The sequence below is a fragment of the Schistocerca cancellata genome, chromosome 4 (genome assembly GCF_023864275.1).
Source record: "Schistocerca cancellata isolate TAMUIC-IGC-003103 chromosome 4, iqSchCanc2.1, whole genome shotgun sequence".
Lineage (NCBI taxonomy): Eukaryota > Metazoa > Arthropoda > Insecta > Orthoptera > Acrididae > Schistocerca > Schistocerca cancellata.
Genome location: NC_064629.1, coordinates 862,606,268 through 862,627,841, shown reverse-complemented (window position 1 = coordinate 862,627,841; position 21,574 = coordinate 862,606,268). Strand labels below are relative to the sequence as shown.

General features: G+C 40.0%; 1 protein-coding gene across 2 annotated transcripts in view; it reads left to right on the top strand.

The window, feature by feature from the left end:
• Positions 1 to 21,574, top strand: part of LOC126184992 (SRSF protein kinase 3) — a 380,865-nt gene that overhangs the window by 306,315 nt on the left and 52,976 nt on the right. For both annotated transcript variants that reach the window (XM_049927704.1, XM_049927703.1), the window contains exon 10: positions 13,744 to 13,868. In XM_049927704.1, the coding sequence (XP_049783661.1) occupies positions 13,744 to 13,868 (125 nt within the window). The remainder of the gene's footprint in view (positions 1 to 13,743; positions 13,869 to 21,574) is intronic.

Sequence of the window (21,574 nt, the reverse complement as noted above, 5' to 3'; positions counted from 1 at the left end):
GATGCACTCGTTCCATTCTACAATTTGTCTGAGGTTGAAGCAGACTAGTTCTCAGATTCTTCGTAGATAACATGCAACATAATTACTTCATTAAGTTTGACACATTATTTGTCCCTTGGTTTGTAATTGACATCTCTGGCACCCCAAAATTAGGCATCCATCTGTTGCTTTCTGACTGTAGCTGCATGCCAGTTAGACATAGTGATCATCTCTACATACCACGAAAAGTGATGTGTCATTGTCAGCACAAAATGATTCCCTGTCCGAGTGCAATTAAATCGTCCTAACCCATCCAAGCCAATCATTACAAATAACTTTGATGCTTCTGGCAGCCTCTGTAATAGTATTTGTTTAGGACACAAGTCTGCATGCTGTGTGTGCTACACATAATTTCTCACATACTGATACACATCTCCCTTTCTTCTGTTCCACCCATATCTTCCAACCAACCTTCAGTTTGTTGCTCTTCACCCTCCATGACCAGGCAAAATGCGATAATGTGCCTCTCTCAGTATGTCCTCCTTCAACTTAGCCAGCACCACCACTCACAACTCTAACCTAGTTATCTTACACAACAGACCGTCACACATGCTGAACTACAGTTGCGTCCCATACAGCTAGCAATCACTGTCAGTGTTCTGTATTGCTTTCCATTCAGCAAGGGTGTGACCTAGTATGAGGGAATGCTGAAAAGTTGTGCCTCTGAAATTTTAATGTGAAAACTCCTGAAGCTTTTAAATAAAACAAACATTATTTATTATTTATCTGTACATATTTATTTCTCAATATAGTCACCACTTGGTTAAAGAATCGTAAAAGAAGGTTGTATACGTGGAAGAAGCCTGGAGGAACTGACAGGTTTCAGATAGATTATATAATGGTAGGACAGAGATTTAGGAACCAGGTTTTAAATTTTAAGACATTTCCAGGGGCAGATGTGGACTCTGACCACAATCTATTGGTTATGAACTGTAGATTAAAACTAAAGAAACTGGAAAAAGGTGGGAATTTAAGGAGATGGGACTTGGATAAACTGGCAGAAGCAGAGGTGGTAGAGAGTTTCAGGGAGAGCATTAGGGAACGAATGACAGGAATGGGGGAAAGAAATACAGTAGAAGAAGAATGGGTAGCTTTGAGAGATGAAATAGAGAAGGCAGCAGAAGGTCAAGTAGGTAAAAAGATGAGGGCTAATAGAAATCCTTGGGTAACAGAAGAGATACTGCATTTAATTGATGAAAGGAGAAAATACAAAAGTGCAGTAAATGAAGCAGGCAAAAGGGCATACAAATGTCTCAAAAATGAGATCAACAGGAAGTGCAAAATGGCTAAGTAGGCATGGCTAGAGGACAAATGTAAGGATGTAGAGGCATATATCACTAGGGGTAAGCTAGATACTGCCTACAGGAAAATTAGAGAGACTTTTGGAGAAAAGAGAACCACTTGTATGAATATCAAGAGCTCAGATGGAAACCCAGTTCTAAGCAAAGAAGGGAAAGCAAAAAGTTGGACGGAGTATATAGAGGGTCTATACAAGGGCGATTTTCTTGAGGACAATATTATGGAAATGGAAGAGGATGTAGATGAAGATGAAATGGGAGATATGATACTGCGTGAAGAGTTTGACAGAGCACTAAAAGACCTGAGTCGAAACAAGGCCCCGGGAGTAGACAACTTTCCATTAGAACTACTGATAGCCTTGGGAGAGCCAGCCCTGACAAAACTCTACCATCTGGTGAACAAGATGTATGAGACAGGCGAACTACCCTGAGACTTCAAGGTGAATATAATAATTCCAATCCCAAAGAAAGCAGGGATTGACAGATGTGAAAATTACCGATCTATCACTTTAATAAGCCATGGCTGCAAAATACTGACACACATTCTTTACAGACGAATGGAAAAACTGGTAGAAGCTGACCTTTGGGAAGATCAGTTTGGATTCCATAGAAATGTTGGAACACGTGAGGCAATACTGACCCTACGACTTATCTTAGAAAATTGATTAAGGAAAGGCAAACCCACGTTTCTAGCATTTGTAGACTTAGAGAAAGCTTTTGACAATGCTGACTGGAGTACTCTCTTTCAAATTCTGATTATGTCAGGGGTAAAATACAGGGAACGAAAGGCTATTTACAATTTGTACAGAAACCAGATGCCGGTTATAAGAGTTGAGGGGCATGAAAGGGAAGCAGTGTTTTGGAAAGGAGCGACACAGGGTTGTAGCCTATCCCCAATGTTATTCAATCTGTATATTGAGCAAGCAGTAAAGGAAACAAAAGAAAAATTTGGAGTAGGAATTAAAATCCATGGAGAAGAAATTAAAACTTTGAGGTTCGCCGATGACACTGTAATTCTGTCAGAGACAGCAAAGGACCTGGAAGAGCAGCTGAATGGAATGGACAGTGTCTTGAAAGGAGGATATAAGATGAACATCAACAAAAGCAAAACGAGGATAATGGAATGTAGTCAAATTAAATCGAATGATGCTAAGGAAATGAGATGCTTAAAGTAGTAAATGAGTTTTGCTATTTGGGGAGCAAAATAACTGATGATGGTTGAAGTAGTGAGGATAGAAAATGTAGACTGGCAATGGCATGGAAGGCGTTTCTGGAGAAGAGAAATTTGTTAACATGGAGTATAGATTTAGGCATCAGGAAGTCTTTTCTGAAGGTATTTGTATGGAGTGTAGCCATGTATGGAAGTGAAACGTGGAGAATAAATAGTATAGAGAAAAAGAGAATAGAAGCTTTCGAAATTTGGTGCTACAGAAGGATGCTGAAGATTAGATGGGTAGATCACATAACTAATGAGGAGGTGTTGAATAAAACTGGGGAGAAGAGGAGTTTGTGGCACAACTTGACTAGAAGAAGGAATCGGTTGGTAGGACATGTTCTGAGGCATCAAGGGATCACCAATTTAGTATTGCAGGTCAGCGGGGAGGGTAAAATTCGTAGAGGGAGACCAAGAGATGAATACACTAAACAGATTCAGAAGGATGTGGGTTGCAGTAGGTACTGGGAGATGAAGAAGCTTGCACAGGATAGAGCAGCATGGAGAGCTGCATCAAACCAGTCTCTGGACTGAAGACCACAACAACATAGTCACCCTGGTGATGAAGACATTTCTTCCAGTGAGAGACCAGTTTAATGATACCATCGTTGTAGAATGTTTGTTTTGAAAGAAACTGCCGGACAGTTACTTAATGCACAATCTTTTATTGTGTTCATGACCAGTTTCGGAACACTTTGTTTCATCATCTAGTGTAAACTGTAATAATAAAAATATTCTGTTACACATGAATGGGAGGGTATCCTCAGTGTTGAAATATCAGATAAGGAATGATGTGGCCAAAATTTCTAAATTAAAAGAGAGACCATGATGAAGCGAGAGACGAGGAACACAAACACGAAAACACTATGTAATAGTACATACTAGTCATGAGTACTGAAGCTGCACACGACCCAAGCACAGGAGTAGTACAAGATGGACATGAGATTAGTGAATTATTTAAAATGAAAAAATGGAAAGTAACAGCAGAAAGGTGTTGGAACCATCACAACATAAAGAAGGAAGAGGACCTGTACGTTAAGGAAAAATGTTGTCATATGGACACGCTAATCTGCTTAGATAATGTCATAATTAATTAAAATTTTTGTGATACAGGTCTGTTCATTCATTAATTTTATTGAAAGGATGAGAATGATGACTTCTTAAGATTTCGATTTCTTCCAGAAAATTGGTTATCCGACCTTTCCTCTGTAGTGCATAAGACAGTTAAGTTATTGATGGCCTGGAATAGTCCAGGTCTTTATGTTCTTTAAATCTCCTATAAAAATTTCTGCCTATCTGGATATTGTATCTGCTCTTACACAAGTGGCTTTTATCACACTCTGGGGTAGGAGAAAGGATCCTTTTTGAAGAGTTCATAGTTCCTTACTTTTACAGCCCAAATTTTTTGGTATGAAAAATGATAAAAAATGCCAGAGCTAAGTTGACTGACATCACTTTCTTTCCAATCCTCTCTTATACATATCCATGATGTGGAATCTTATAAGAATTGTTCTTTTTCTTTTTCTCTACTGCTTTCTAAGTGATTCCTTTTTCATGAAGACTAGTGGCTGAGGGCTGCAAATATGTAGACATGAAGAAAGAGATGTAGAATGTTAATAACATTTGTATTACTTAAAAAATCTTCAAGAGTTTTCAAATAAATGACTCGGAAGAATTACTTCCCTGCACAATCTCTCACTACACTACCATCCTGCTTACAGCATTTGCACTGAGTGAGGTGGTGCTATGATTAGCACATTGGACTCTCACTCAGAAGGATGATGGTTCAAATCAGTAGCTGGCCATCCAGATTTAGGTTTTCCGCTATTTCCTAAATTGAGCCAGGAAAATGCTGGGATGGTCAATGCTGGCATGGTTCCTTGTAAAGAGCATGGTCGGTTTCCTTCCCCATTCTTGAAATGTTCTGAGCTTGTGCTGTCTCTGTAGTGGCCTCAGTGTCAGCGGGAAATTAAATCATAATCTTCCTTCCCTCCTTTCATAATGTCTGCATTTCGTTGTTTCTTCCTTGACTTACGGACTACTTGGCAATCAAACTCACTGAGTTGTAATGCCCATCATATTAATCTGCTGGATTAGTCCTGTAACCCTAATAGCCATTTCAGTGCAGGGTGTTCAGTCACTACTTTAAATTTCTTCCCACACAAGTAACACTGAAACCATGTGATCCCATATAGGAGGCTAAGCAACACTGTTTCCATAGCAGAATAGCTTTTCTCTGCTCTATTCACTTGCCTCGATGCATAAGCCACAGGATACTCCTCACTGTTGACCTCTCGACTCAGGACACACCCCAAAGCCTAGTTAGATGCATCACATGATAATATAAACTCCTTCTAAAAATATGGAAAACTTAAAACTGGACTTGGCATTAAAACTTTTGTCAACCCATTAAACATGTCCTGGTAGTCCTCCGTCCAAATAAATTTTGTTCCTTTCTTCATCAGCTGTGTGAGTGGTCATGCTGTATAAGGGAACCCCTTACAGATTTAGTGTAATAATTCAAGAGTCCCAAAAATGAGTAACCTACTTCCTCCAAAGCAAAATGACACTTTTCCATGCTTAATGTCAGATGTGCAGCCCACAATCTCATAAATATTCCCTCAGTTGCTGCCTATGTTCCTCCTCCTCTTTTGAGAATGAAGTTATGTCATCCAGGTAGATTAGAGATTAATGAGGCTTCAACTCCCTTAATAGTCCATCCAACAATCACTGAAACATTGCAGGACCGTTCTTCAATCCACAGGGCAACTTTTTATACTGATAATAACCCCCAGGGTACCAAGAATGCTATCTTCAGTCAATTCTCTGAAACCACTTCAAACTTATGATACTAACTCCTCAAATCTGTGGTAGAGAAATACTGGCAGTGCTGCAAGTTGATGATGATCTTCATGACATGGATATGGGGTGTGTATCTGTCAGTGTCGTACTATTAAGATGATGGTAGTCCCACTAGTACCTGTACTTCTGAGAACCATCTGTAGACTTCTTTGGAACAACCACAACACTTGATCCCCCTGCATTGGTGCTGATCACATCTATTTGGCTAACTGCTGGTTGATGAACTGTTCCGTAATTAGTTGTATATATCGAGGTATCCGATAAGGCTTCCGGTACACTGATGTTTCAGTTCCTGTCAGAATGCTGTGCTGTGTAATGTGTGTCGTTGGCAACAGACCCTGACAAAAAATCAAGTCTTCAAACTCCAACAATAATTCCTCCATTTGTACTCTTTCTAATCCCTTAGCATACTTCACCTTACTACATAATGCAGTCTTGCCAGTGGCCTGTGGCTTCCCACGGTTCACACACTGTGCATCAGTCATACTCTTCCAACCTGTCCAAATTTGCTACTAACATCCCCATTGTCAACCTCTTGAGCACTAAAATTATCCAGATTCTCATGTACCACCTTCCCGCCATCTCTCCCTTACACATACAGTACTCCTTTTAACAAAATGCCTTGCTGAATTTAACATTCATTTCAGTGGCTGTATTACACATAACATATTGACAGATAAGTCCAGCTCCACACTCTCTGAGGGACTTCACAGTGCCACCTGGCACATTTTCATGGGAATCAAGCCTTAATGATTTGTATGCAGTTTGATCTGGTTGCCCAATATGATAGATGCATCTCCCACTAGCTTCACACTGGCAAAAGTTTCCCCTAGCTCAAATGTTTTCCCACTAACCTCCACTACGCATCACCAAAGGTCAATTTTGGCATGATCTTGATACAAGAAGTCTACCCCTATTACTGCTAATAAAATTCCTTTGCTGAAACCCATCACTTATACCCCACCGAGGCTGGAGGCACTGCCTCTGCATGCCCCCTCTCCATTCACATCTGTGACATTTTATATTTGTGGAGAACGCTCCACGCCTATCGCGTACGCGCATTGACACATCCATCTCCTCACATTCCATTGCTTCCCTGACAGTAGCTATAGATACTTTGGAGCATGTGTGAGTACCCTTCCAGACATATCAGGTGATAAGTCTCTCAGGGAAGCATCGAGCACCCTTTGCTCAGCTTCCAACAGCAAAAATTCATTCATATAAGTATTTTCCCCCAGTCTATATGTCTGCACATTTATCTTCTGTACCCTATTATCAAAATCCTCTAAGGCCTTTCCGTGCCTCTTAGTAATGATACTCGGTTGTTTCTGAAAGGACCTTGCACTGGTCTGCTTCTTGTACTTCTGCAGAAGCCCCTGCTTCAGCTGCTTGTAAATGTCTCTGCATTCCTCACCACCTCTGTATAGCTTATACAAGTTTTGTCTGTCCCACTAAATGCAATTTCATCACCTGTAACAACTGACCATCAGTTCAACTAGCTATACCCACTGACGTTGTTAGCTCCTCCACGAATGATATCACAGCCTCAGGTGACCTCCCAGAAAAGAGAGTTATTAGACTGGTGGCCCCTGAATCCACCTTATTCTCTGGTGGCTGGAACAAAGATATGTACTCATCTTTAACTGCTATTTGTCCTCAAAACTGTGTATTCTCTGCTGACAGCTATGCTACCTTTTCCATCAATAAACATACTGCCTCTGACTCCAAAAGCCCCACATGCCTCAGTCTGTCATTGCAAAATCTTTATCCTTCATTCATACATAATACACATAATACAAATTCGCAACACTCACACACTGAAAATTACCAACAAATTGCACCTTCTCATTAACAATTTCTGCATTGCCTCACAGCGTACTTATAACGATGGCACCTAACGTACTTAACGACACTGGTTCTACACCAGTGCAGTATGCCCAAGCACACTGCACTGTGAACATCTAACGGGCTCCCAAGTACTGCTCCATCCAGTTGCCATGAATCTTGGACAGATCAGCTGGTTTCTCTGGCTGATTAAAGTAACCTTATAGTCATGCAGACATTCCTGCCTGAATACAGTGTTTGTCACACATGCCAAAATAACTCACAGCTTTCTCACTCCCCCACTGTGATCACAATGCAGGCTGTGTTCTAGACATCGTGCTGCATAGATAATGAAGCATGTACTGCCCACTTAAGGTGCCATAACTTGGTGATTCCATGCATAACTGACCCCGGAGGCGGTGGAGTGGCTATTGTGGAAGATGGCTGGCAGTGGAGAGTTGAGGCAGGTGGTGGCCCAGTGAAACTCGATTATAAAAATAACAATTTATTCATTCAAACATCTATGCCAGCATGGAGTAGCGACCACATGACCCTACCCCATGTAGTGTGGCCATATGCCCAGCAAGATGACAGCCAGGTGGCTGGTTGTAACACGCGCACACCAATTTGTTGACTACACTGCTCAGTATGCAGCAGGCTACCTAGTTACATGAGTCATGCCACAAGCACCCAGTGTCAGTGGCACTTGAAGACAGTCAGGATTTTTGTAGTGGGAGCAAGTTCTGTGACGGTTGACTGTGTCTAAGTGATCGATGGTGTGTGGTGCGGTGGCATTCACTCCGCAGTGGCAGAAGGCAGCTACCATGCTCGAGATGCAACATGCTGCCCCCTAGGCAGTACTCCTGCTCACTAATAGTGGGCCTGGGACAACTCTGTTGAGCTGTGACATTGAGTGTGGAAGCTGTATGTAGTGCAGGGGGCAGTTATCACGACAGAGGCGCAAACTCGTGACTGCTGCTGGTGGCTCCGCATTGTACCATCACCGCCGCCACATTGTAGTGAAACTTGTGGGCAGCAAACGAATCTGATACCAAAGTGGCAACTATTAATACAGACTAGCAGCACACCCAATAATACAGGCCAGCAGCACACCCATTACACCAATGTGACACTTTTAGTCACGTTTTCAACAGCACTACTGAAACCCATTAGTGGAAAAATTCCCTTGCGTGCACTGCAAGGGTCATGCCTTCGAAGAACCGTGCTTTACCACTGTGCTGGCAAGTTCCATCGAGCCAAGCCGTGCCTGCCTCACAAATGCCAGTACCTTGTGCTTGCCCCTGTATTCCCACAAATTGGCCGTAAAATAATAGTGGCTCTACACTTCCAATGATTCAGCTTCCAATTTGCCTTCAAATAATTTTTTTTATGTTACTCTTTCCATGGCCTGTTTTCATTTACTTCACATATCAATGCCATGGATTATCCCCCAGTTTGGTGTCACCTCATTCCTGCAATCTCTTAATCACTTCATAAAAATTACCTATTTCCATCAGTACAGCAGCAGCAACCTTACCTGTCTGATATTGTATAACAGTTTAATGTTAGATATGTGTCTGTTATTAATCCTATGGTTCCACAGTATAATGTACTTTTTTTGACAACTGTTGGTTCTGATTTCACTAATGGAAAGACTTCTGCCCCATGAACACTTACTACATAATCACAAAAATTGGATCCATGTTTATCTGAATCACTGTCCACTCCACTTCATTACCATCCAATTCATTGTTAACACAAATAAAATAATCTTGCATCACACTTAAAATAAATATTATTTTACTTGTGAAACCACATCATTGTGCACATTACATCCTGCTACCTTCACTCTCTCACATCTGTTCAAATCATTTTACTGCTGGAAGTGTTCCACTCTCCATTCCGCTAACCTGGAACATTCAGCTCGTAACTTGCCTGTACGTCACCATTCAGTTCTATGCATCAACTTCAGTTACTTTTTATCTACAACTTCATCTTGTTTTCAATGTCAGTTTCTCCCTTACATAAATTATTTCCCTTTGATTAGATACTTTTCTTAACTTCAGCTCCTTGATCCTTTATACACTGTTTAATTTCACCTAATTGGCCATTCACTTTCTCTACAGCTTGCAATATTAAATCTACAGGATCCACATTCATGTCACAGCTACTAGGTTGGCCTAAACTAATCTACAGGATGGTTATTATTAAACAGATTATGTTCCCAGTGCTGCAGTGCAGGTTGTTTTATAACAGGACACTGAAATATAATAGGTATGTTCATTAATTGATGTGCTCACGGAATATGCTGGGGAGGGAGGGGGGGGGGGGGGGAATAGTGTCGATTTCTGCCACCAACTGAAAATATGGCACTGTAAGCAGTCAGAATGTGGCGCAAGTGCAGGAAAGAGGGAGGTATGATCAAACACGTGGTAATGGTGGTTCTGGCACATTTATCAGGAATGTTCACAAGCCAGGAATATGCTGAATCTTTAACATGGCATGTTAGACAGTTGCATGCAGCACATTCAGTTTCATCAGAATGATATGTCATTGCATGCTACTCTTCAGATCAGGAAGAGTCTGGATACGTCCCTGATAGACATGATCTTTCAGATATACCCGTAACCAGAAATTGCCATGGATTTAGGTTGAGGGATCTGGAAGACCACATATCTTAAAATTGTCTAGAGATGATGCAGTCATTATCAAAGGTTTCTCGAAGCAAATCTGTCACCTGGCAAGTGATGTGGTGTCACACTATCTTGCATGAAAATGGATGTATGGGCACAGTTGTGTTCCAGCAAAGCTGGAATCGCATGTTGCACAAGGAGGTCCTTATAACATGCAGATGTTACTGTACGCCTAACAGGCCTGTGAGGTGTCATCCCCTATAAGAAAATTGGACCAAGAATGAAGGAGCTCGTGGAATCACACTGCACAGTCACATAGGTTGAGTTCAGTGGATGTTCCTGCACATGTGGCAGTGTAGAACCCCATATGTGACAATTCTGTGCATTCACACCACTGCGCAAAGTAAAATGCGCCTCATCCGTACAGAGAACATTCCCCAGCCATATCATCAATTTCCACACGTACCAAAAAACAAAGGGCAAAGTCACTGCGTTGTAGCATGTCTTGGGGCTTCATTTGGTGCTCATTCTGAATCTTATACATATACCACTGTAAAATGTGCTGCCAAACCTTTTGAAATGTTGATGAGGGGGAGAGAGTTCCGTCACACAACTCAAGCACTGGCTGCAGAGTGTGAGGCATGTTTTGCATGGTCAGCTATAGCTGCAGCAACTGCAACTGCTATGGAAATGGGTTGCCTCCCTCTCCCTGCTGCACCACATAATTCACCTGTATCTTCAAATTTCTTGATCATATTCTTTCGCCCATTTATTGAGATGGGGCCTCTTTGCAGCTGTTTTTGTCAGTGATACTCCTATAATGCAGCCCTACCAATGCTGCTGTTCTGATAAAACAACTTTTACCAGCACTGAAAAGGCTTTCTTCTCAATAGACATTGTGTTTCATATGGAAAACTTCAACCTTCTTAACCTTGCACACCAACAGTCACTTCACAAAAGAAATTGATACACGTCACCGAGCGATAAACAGTGTACTGAAGTCAAAACAGGAAACAGTTCATATACTGACATCTTACAGTACCATCTTTTCACTTGGTGGCAGAAAGTGGAACTATCAATTTTTTTCAGTATACTCCACATGTGCATTAATTAATGGACATACCTATGATGTTTCAGTGTCCTGCTGTGTGTACAGCCCACACTGCAGCACTCGGAACACTGTCAGACTGCTTGTAGCCACATGGTACAATCTGAATTTGTCATTTTTATGAACCCAACAGATCTTAAAACCACAACGCTACGCAGGACATACAATGTAGTCTTTCACAGCCGGTGTTGTCTTCAGTTGAAACTTCTGGGCTGAGAGGCCGTGGTCAATGTATTTTTTTTTTTAAGAGAGAGAGAGAGAGAGAGAGAGAGAGAGAGAGAGAGAGAGAGAGAGTTAGTTAGTTTTAAAGTTAGACAAAATATGGATGTTGACGTTGCACCAGTAGAATGACAATCAATTACTCTTAATCGAGAATGATGACACACCTTCCAAAGATAGTATACCGCTGGCATCACAAGACGAATGGTGGTGCCCTCTATGCCCTCTATAAATGTGAGAGTACCTGGAGCCTCAGTGGCAGTAGCCAGACGACCTCAGAAGATGTCTCTCGCAGATGGAGACGAAACGTTAGGTGAAAATTTTATACATCGACCACGGCCTCTCAGCTCACAAGTTTCAACTGAAGGCTACACAGGACAGCTCACTTTTTGCAATTTGTACTCATTTTTCGGAGCCTTGCTGCTTCCCATGAAATGTATGGAGGAGTTACAGTCCTGTGCTATCGCCGCCACCTCCCTCACCCCCATCCCTACCCCCACTGCTGCGGCTGCTGCTGCTTGCTAGATTTCCTGCTACCTGAGAAGTACTGCTGCCACTCAGTACATTACCCACTACCTGGCATGTACTATTGCCACTTGCTAGGTTTCTCGTGACCTTGTGCAGACTGCTGACGCTTTCGATAGATCTCCCATCACGTTGTGTGGACTGCTGCTCACTTGGTAGTTTTCCCACTACCTGGTGTAGACTGCTGCCACTTGATAGTTTTCCCAGTATCTGGTGTGGATTACTGGTGCTTGCTGGATTTCCCACTAGTGGGTGTGGACTGCTGCCACTGCTTGGCACTATGTGGTTATGCTGGTGGTTTACCTTCACCAAACCTTCAATGGCTTCTGATGTTCTATGATGTTTCTTCCTAACTCATTTAGGCTTAAAAGTGAACCTTCTAGATTTATCATTGTCTATGTTCTATTCAGATTTCTTTCATCATCTAAATCACAACTTTTGATTTGCCTGTGATTTCGATGGGGCAGAACACATTTATTAAACAAGTTGGCAAGTCTCACACTATATAAACATGTTACTATAATGCCGCCAACAAGAGTGCCAGTTCCTTGCTGTCAGAACCCCTTCCCACAGTCCTTGTCTGACATCACATCCAGAGGGTGTGTTCACTACACCAATACAATGTAAGTATACCTCTGACCTCATACGTAGCTACTTATTATATTTAGGTGCAGGCTGTGACATTGTCACATTGTGTATGGATGCCAGATGCCTCTTGTCACCATCACAGGTAATTTAAAGACTATGCAGTAAGGCAGGCTCATCCAATTTATTGCCCAGTTCCACAGTCATTATTTCAGTAGTGGGTTTATTTTTCAAGATGATAATGGGCAAAATGCCAAGGAGTATCCAAGCTTGTTATAATGCAGTGGGGGGAGCATCATGGTGTTGAATGTTAACCAGCAGCAGATTTTGCTTTCAAAAATATACAAGGATGTACACTTTTGAGCAGTACGTCTTTATTTTGGATATTAATTCTTATTATTCCACACCTAAGATTTACCCTTCTTAAAGCTTTTTTTATTTCATTTCCTGTCTACACAAGTTTTCAGGTATGCAGATCATTGTAAAATTTTAGTGTGCAATTTATTTATAAGTATAAAATTCAGGACACCGAAACCCCATTCGTGGAAAGGCAAATTAGGAAAAATCCACTTTTTTCTGTGAATGTCTATAAATAAATGTTATTTGTATTGTACTTACTTCAAAGGAAAGAGAGTGTTCTTTAAAAAAGTTGCTGTCCAGATTGTGTATAACATGGCTTGGAACTGGATGACAATGCAGTATTAACTTGCGTGCTTGTCTGGTGTGTAGTGCAGGGTACTTTGTGTACCGCTGCCATTTCTCCCTTTTCCTGTTCCAGTCATGACTGATTCACAGGAAAACAGTTGCTGGGAAGCCTCCATGTGAGCTCAAATCTCCCTAATTTTTATCTTTATGGTCTTTTTATGAGTTATACATATGAGGAAGAAATATATCGCTTAAATCAAGTGAAGGGAAATAGAAATAAACCTGAAATTTACCCTTTGTTTTCATCATAATCTCGGCAAAATGTTTGAAATTGATTGATAAATTTCACACACACACACACACACACACACACACACACACACACACACACACACACACACACACAAAAGACTAAAAAGCAGAAAATAGTTATTTAAATAACTAACATTTTACAGACTGAGATTGGTGGTGACTACTTAGAGAGAGAGAGAGAGAGAGAGAGAGAGAGAGAGAGAGAGAGAGAGAGAGAGAAATGATTTGGCCCAAAAGTTACATGCTGCTTTTGTGCTGAATTATGAGTTTTCAAAAATATTTGAAAGCTTTAATTCATTGCCTCCTTAAGAGTAGTATGGGGATTATTATTTTAAAATGCACTTTCCATAAGTTAGAATGTAAGTTAACTGGGTTGCCTTAATATGTATATTTCTTTGTTGCACAATTTTAGTCAAGCACGGTACATTTTCCAAATATCTTCCTGTAACTTATGATGACATTGACTCTCTCTTCTCACAGACAAAGCATTCCGGCGTGTTGCATCCTGTCCTGATACAAAAAATCTGGCAAGAACACCTGACCCTGTTCATGAAGTATGTGATATTAAAGTGAAGATTGCTGATTTGGGCAATGCCTGTTGGTGTGTAAGTATTTGTGTCTTCAAAATACATATAATATAGCAGTAGAGCAGTAATATACACTTTTTAGAAAGTATTTGAAGAAATGACTAATAGTGACCTTGAAAGGACATAACAAAATGAACAATTAAATTATACAGACCTCTCTAGCAGTATGTAATTCCCTTATCACTACTACAACTACTACTACAACAAATAATAATAATAATAATAATAATAATAATAATAATAATAGTAATAATAATGATAATGATTGCGTGGTCCTTTCCCAGTTCACTGAAAGCATCACGGAGACGTACTTGATGGTTGGCAACAACTTTTGGAGAGTGATGATATATTTTCAAAATGTTCTTCTCAGTTGTTTTCATTTTTGATTATCACGTCTACAGTCTGTTACTGATTTTGGATATTTATACACTATGTGATGAAAAGTATCCAGACACCCCGAAAAACATACGTTTTAGGTACATTGTGCTGCCACCTACTACCAGGTACTCCATATCAGTGACCTCAGTAGTCATTAGACATCGTGAGAGTGCAGAATGGGGTGCTCTGCGGAACTCACGAACTTCAAATGTGGTCAGGTGATTGGGTGTGACTTCTGTCATATGTGTGTATGCGAGATTTCCACAATCCTAAACATCCCTAGGTCCACTGTTTCTGATGTGCTAGTGAAGTGGAAATCTGAAGGGACACATATAGCACAAAAGCATGCAGGCTGACCTTGTCTGTTGACTGACAGACCCCACCGACAGTTGAAGAGGGTTGTAAAGTGTAATAGGCAGACATCTATCCAGACCATCTTACAGGAATTCCAAACAGCATCAGGATCCACTGCAAGTTCTATGGCAGTTAGACGGGAGGTGAGGAAACTTGGATTTCATGGTCAGGCGGCTGCTCATAAGCCACACATCACGCCGGTAAATGCCAAACGACACCTCCCTTGGTGTAAGGAGTGTAAATATTCAACTATTGAACAGTGGAAAAACGTTGTGTGGAGTGACGAATAATGGTACACACAATGTGGCGGTCCGATGGTAGGGTGTGGGTATGGCAAATGCCTGGTGAATGTCTGCCAGTGTGTGTAGCGCCAACAGTAAAATTCGGAGGTGGTGGTGTTATGGTGTGGTCGTGTTTTTCAAGGAGGGGGCTTGTACCCTAGTTGTTTTGTGTGGCACTATCATTGCACAGGCCTACATTGATGTTTCAAGCACCTTGTTGCTTCCCACTGTTGAAGAACAATTTGCGGCTGGTAATTGGATCTTTCAACATGATCGAGCACCTGTTCATAATGCACGGCCTGTGGCGGAGTGGTCACACAACAATAACATCCCTGTAATGGATTGGCCTGCACAGAGTCCTGGCCTGAATCCTATAGAACACCATTAGTATGTTTTGGAATGCCGGCTTCATGCCAGGCCTCGCCAATCATCATCGATACCTCTTCTCAATGCAGCACTCCATGAAGAATGGGCTACTATTCCCCGAGAAACCTTCCAACACCTGATTGAACATATGCTTGTGAGAGTGGAAGCTGTCATCAAGGTTAAGGGTGGGCCAACACCATATTGAGTTCTGGCATTACCGATGGAGGTTGCCATGAACTTGTAAGTCATTTTCAGCCAGGTGTTCGGATACTTTTGATCACATAGTGTAATACCATCCTCAGAGTTTCATATGGCTGTCTGAATCAATCCACCATAGAGCAAATCAGATACTGAACACATAGAAGATCTACTTTGCAAATGAATTTCAGCAGCAGATGATTCAAGAAGTACTAGTAACAGTTACACTGACATGGAGACAAAATGCCTGTTGTGAATTTGTATCAAGGCAGGTTTATATGTCTCGACATCAGTTCGATTATACCTGGTGCCTTCATGAATCATCTGTTTCTTCTTTGTGTACAGTATTTGAGTTGTTCAGTATACTTTTTGACCAACTGATCTAGGCTACCATTCAGACATTTGAGAATAATTATGATAATCCTAAATCAATAACTCTATGTAAATATGGACTTCATAAATAAAGACATCTAAGTGGAATATTTCAAACATATATCATTTGTAAATACAGCTAACTGAACGCAAAAGAAAGGTGGATTTTAAAAAATAAATTTAAAAAAGTTTGTTGAGATTGATTGGAACAAGGTCAAAGGTGCATGAATCACTCTACAGGTTTCCAGATGTTCTCAGGAGAACTGAGATAGTTACCTTGGAGCAGTGCAGGTAATTGCATGTTACATTATTTTGCCCAATGAATTATCTTGCTCTGCAGTGGAATATTGTAGATGACAAAGAAGATGCAACTTATTGATGAGAAGTTAGTTGCTGACATGAGGGAACTCATAAAATATATTAAAAATAAAACTTTCACGGACTTTCCATACTGCAATAGAAATTGTATTACATTCAAAGTAAGGAATTGAAATAGGTATTGGCCAAATGGAGAGGATAAGAAACTTCAAATATGCTGGGGAGATAATACAAGAATATGCTTTGGAAAAATGTGCAATAGAGGAAAGTTTGCATAAAATGGGGAGAACATATGGTATCACCAAAGACCTCTACAGTAAAAAGTGTCTATCCAAAAATGCAAAAATAAGAAATTACGACACAATAGTGAAGCCAGAATGCCTATATGCAAGCGAATGCCTGGCACTAAACTGTAAGTTAGATAAATTAGAAGTACTAGAAAGGCGAATTATAAGGTGAATATTAGGACCACAAAATGCAGCGGAAGGTTGGAAATTACAAAGTAGTGCTGAAATGTACCAAAATATAGAAAATATTTCAAATGTAATGAGAAAAAAAAGACTCACGCTTTTTGGATGTAGATTTTGAATTCAAGACAGTTGATTAATTAATAAAATTTTCAAATATTTGTGGGGTAAGAAGTCCACAACAAGCTGGCTCAACAAAGTAAAAAAGGATTTAGAAAGAAACAATATAAAAATAGAAGATATAAACAACAGAGAAGCCTTTCAGGAAAAAATATTGAAAACGGAAGGATTCCAAGGCAGTGTTGCTAAAAAGACTGGTTCAAAATAGTCCGAAGACAGAAAGAAGAAAAGATGAAGGCATACTGGAAGAAAAGTAAAGAACAAAGAACTGAAATTGGAATGTGGTCCTCAGATGGCCTGCTTGCAGTAAAAAAAGAGAGAGAGAGAGAGAGAGAGAGAGAGAGAGAGAGAGAGAGAGAGAGAGAGAGAGAGAGAGAGAGTCACACTTGCAAAGTTATTTTTATTTAAAAGTAATGGATTCCACCGTGGTTGGGCATCATCAGATAACGTAAAACTTGTCAAGTGAAGTACATTGCACTGGCTACCAAAGCCCTATGTCAGCCACATACACATAAGGCAGTACGTGTGAAAATCCAGTCATTTAAATTGTCATATCAACAAGTAGAGCATAGTAGTTATCATGCCCCCTTGATTTTCATCCAGATGGTTTTGTGTGTATGTGGCTGACATAGGACTTTGGCAGCCAGCACAGTGTACTTCGCTTGACAGTTCTGCGTGATCTGATGATGCCTAACCATGGTGAAATGCATTATTTTTAATAAAAATAACTGTGGAACCATCTGACTGTTGTATTTTTAATATAACCATAAAAACCAGTTGCTGTATCAGTCAGCGAACGATGGAATGGAATGGATACTCGTAAAATACTTGTTAACCTCTGTGTACTTCAGTTAGGGTGAAAGGATTAGCACAATAGACTTAGATTAATGGAGAGTGATAATGAAATCCGTTTCTGACCATCCATATTTAGGTTTCCTGTGCTCTCTGTAAATGGATGAAAACAAAATGGCAGGACTGCTTCTTTGAAATGGAAGTGGCAATTGTTCCTCCACATCCTTGTCCTATTCGAGATTTTACTCCCTTTCAAATAATATTATTGTTGATAGATATTAAATCCTAATATTCTTCACTGTTCCGATGCACTTGCTGCTCAATGGGCAGTACTGTGAATAGATAAACAGTGTTACTATCATTTTGTATAGCCAGCCTTGTGATAGAGATCTAATTAAAATACTAGAACCAAAAAATTCTGTACTCTTCATCTAAATGAACTGTCTCGAGAAGGGTTAATATGCTAGAAAAACCCTTGCTCGTGGAGTTAATTATATAATTTAATGTAACTGTACAGATAAAGTGGCAGCAGAACATGCACATAAAAGGAGGTTATAATTAGGCAAGCTTTCAGAGCCAGTGGGTCCTTCTTCAGGCAGAAGGGTTAAAGGGAAAGGAAGATGGGTGAAGGAAAAATAGTGGAGAGGTCTAGGAAAACAGGTAGATTTTAGGAAAGTCACCTAGAACTGTGGGTCAGGGAGGACTTCCCAGACAGGATGAGAAGGGAGACTGATTGTTGGGGAATGCACTGGACGAGATTCGACAACTTGAGAGCTTAAAGGTGGAAGACAGGTTAATATGCAAGACAGATATTACTGGTTAAACATCACGCACGAGTTAATAAGAGTGAAAAGCTAAGTGCTTGGTATGTAACAGAGGGGGGAGAGGGGCGGTGAAAAATTGACAGGTAATAAAATAAAACTGTAGAAAACTAAAACTGAGTGAAGAAAGTAGTAGTTACTGTGAAGAAATTCTGAGACGGATGAAATTAATATAAATTACGGCCAGGTGGGTGGCGAGAACCAAGCACATGTTGTAGTGATAGTCCCCACCTATGGAGTTCTGAGTAACTGGTGTCTCGGGGAAGAATCCAGATGGCCTGTGTGATGAAACAGGCCCAAACGTCACTACTGTCATGTTGTAGAGCATGCTCTGCAACAGGATATTGCGTGTTGCGAGTATACACCCTCTGTCTGTGCCCATTCATCCTAACTGATAATTTGAGGGTGGTCATGCTGATGTAAAAGGCCAAACAGAGTTTACATAACAGCTGGTATATGATGTGTCGTTTCACAGGTGGCTTTCCCTTTGATAGTATACATTTTGCCAGTTACAGGGCTGGTATTGGTGGTGATAGGAGAGGGCATGAGGCAAGTCTTTCAGCTGGGACAGTCACTGGGGTAGGAGCCATAGGGTAGGGAGATGGGTGCAGGAGCAAGAATATTGCAGAGATTGAGAAGGTGACGAAAAGCTATTCTAGGTGTGATGGGCAAAATCTCAGACAGAATGGATTCATTTCAGGGCATGATTTTAGGACGTCATGGCCTTGTCGAAGTAACTGATTGATACATTCTAGACCAGGATAATACTGAGTGACTAGTGGTGTGCTCCGAAGTTGTTTTTTGGAGGGACCAGCAGTACCAGGATTGGATATGATGGCCTGGGAAATCTGCTTTTGAACTAGGCTGGTGGCTTAATTATGTCCAGTGAAGGCTTGGGTGAGTGTGGTGGTGTGCTGCTGTAAAGAGCCTGCGTCTGAACAATCACATTTGCCTTAAATGCCAAGGGTGTGTGGGAGGAAACATTTGACACGGAAAGGCTGGCAAATGTCAACATCTATCTATCGAATTACATTATTTTGTCAAAAATTGATTGTTTTTGTTATTATAATTATAAAATGTTATGTGATGTGACTAACAAGCTGGTATACGTGAGGGTCATTCAATAAATAATGTCCCATATTATTATTATTATTATTATTATTATTGTTATTGTTATTTCTTTCTTTTCTCATACGTTATGTCTGATCAAAAATGAAAAGTGACGCAGACCTTGATCAAGCGTCACTTCCTTTTAACTGTACGGTATATGTTATATTGCATTTAGGAACTTTCAGGTAATTGAACATGTATCAGTAATTACGGATTTCTGTAGTTGTATATATAAGTTTGGATGTAGCTGTATTGCGTTGATGTACTCGTGGATATTGTGTGGTATGACTCCTGTAGTTGATAGTATAATTGGTATAATGTCAACTTTATCCTGATGCCACATATCCTTGACTTCCTCAGCCAGTTGGATGTATTTTTCAATTTTTTCTCCTGTTTTCTTTTGTATATTTGTTGTATTGGGTATGGATATTTTGATTAGTTGTGTTAATTTCTTCTTTTTATTGGTGAGTATGATGTCAGGTTTGTTATGTGGTGGTGTTTTATCTGTTATAATGGTTCTGTTCCAGTATAATTTGTATTCATCATTCTCCAGTACATTTTGTGGTGCATACTTGTATGTGGGAACGTGTTGTTTTATAAGTTTATGTTGTAAGGCAACCTGTTGATGTATTATTTTTGCTACATTGTCATGTCTTCTGGGGTATTCTGTATTTGCTAGTATTGTACATCCGCTTGTGATGTGATTTACTGTTTCTATTTGTTGTTTGCAAAGTCTGCATTTATCTGTTGTGGTATTGGGATCTTTAATAATATGCTTTCTGTAATATCTAGTGTTTATTGTTTGATCCTGTATTACAGTCATGAATCCTTTCGTCTCAATGTATATATTGCCTTTTCTTAGCCATGTGTTGGATGCGTCTTGATCGATGTGTGGCTGTGTTAGATGATACGGGTGCTTGCCATGTAGTGTTTTCTTTTTCCAATTTACTTTCTTCGTATCTGTTGATGTTATGTGATCTAGAGGGTTGTAGAAGTGGTTATGAAATTGCAGTGGTGTAGCCGATGTATTTATATGAGTGATTGCTTTGTGTATTTTGCTAGTTTCTGCTCGTTCTAGAAAGAAGTTTCTTAAATTGTCTACCTGTCCATAATGTAGGTTTTTTTTTATGTCGATAAATCCCCTTCCTCCTTCCTTTCTGCTTAATGTGAATCTTTCTGTTGCTGAATGTATGTGATGTATTCGTATTTGTGGCATTGTGATCGTGTAAGTGTATTGAGTGCTTCTAGGTCTGTGTTACTCCATTTCACTACTCCAAATGAGTAGGTCACTATTGGTATAGCATAAGTATTTATAGCTTTTATCTTGTTTCTTGCTGTCAGTTCTGTTTTCAGTATTTTTGTTAGTCTTTGTCTATATTTTTCTTTTAGTTCTTCTTTAATATTTGTATTATCTATTCCTATTTTTTGTCTGTATCCTAGGTATTTATAGGCGTCTGTTTTTTCCATCGCTTCTATGCAGTCGCTGTGGTTATCCAATATGTAACCTTCTTGTTTAGTGTGTTTTCCCTTGACTGTGCTATTTTTCTTACATTTGTCTGTTCCAAAAGCCATATTTATATCATTGCTGAATACTTCTGTTATCTTTAGTAATTGGTTGAGTTGCTGATTTGTTGCTGCCAGTAGTTTTAGATCATCCATGTATAGCAAATGCGTGATTTTGTGTGGGTATGTTCCAGTAGTATTGTATCCATAATTTGTATTATTTAGCATGTTGGATAGTGGGTTCAGAGCAAGGCAGAACCAGAAAGGGCATAATGAATCTCCTTGGTATATTCCACGCTTAATCTGTATTGGCTGTGATGTGATATTATTTGAATTTGTTTGGATATTAAGTGTGGTTTTCCAATTTTTCATTACTATGTTTAGGATCTGTATCAATTTAGGATCTACTTTGTATATTTCCAATATGTGTAATAACCATGAGTGGGGTACACTATCAAAAGCTTTTTGGTAATCAATGTATGCGTAGTGTAGCGACCTTTGTTTAGTTTTAGCTTGATATGTCACCTCTGCATCTATTATCAGTTGCTCTTTACATCCTCGTGCTCCTTTGCAACAGCCTTTTTGTTCTTCATTTATAATTTTGTTCTGTGTTGTATGTGTCATTAATTTCTGTGTAATGACTG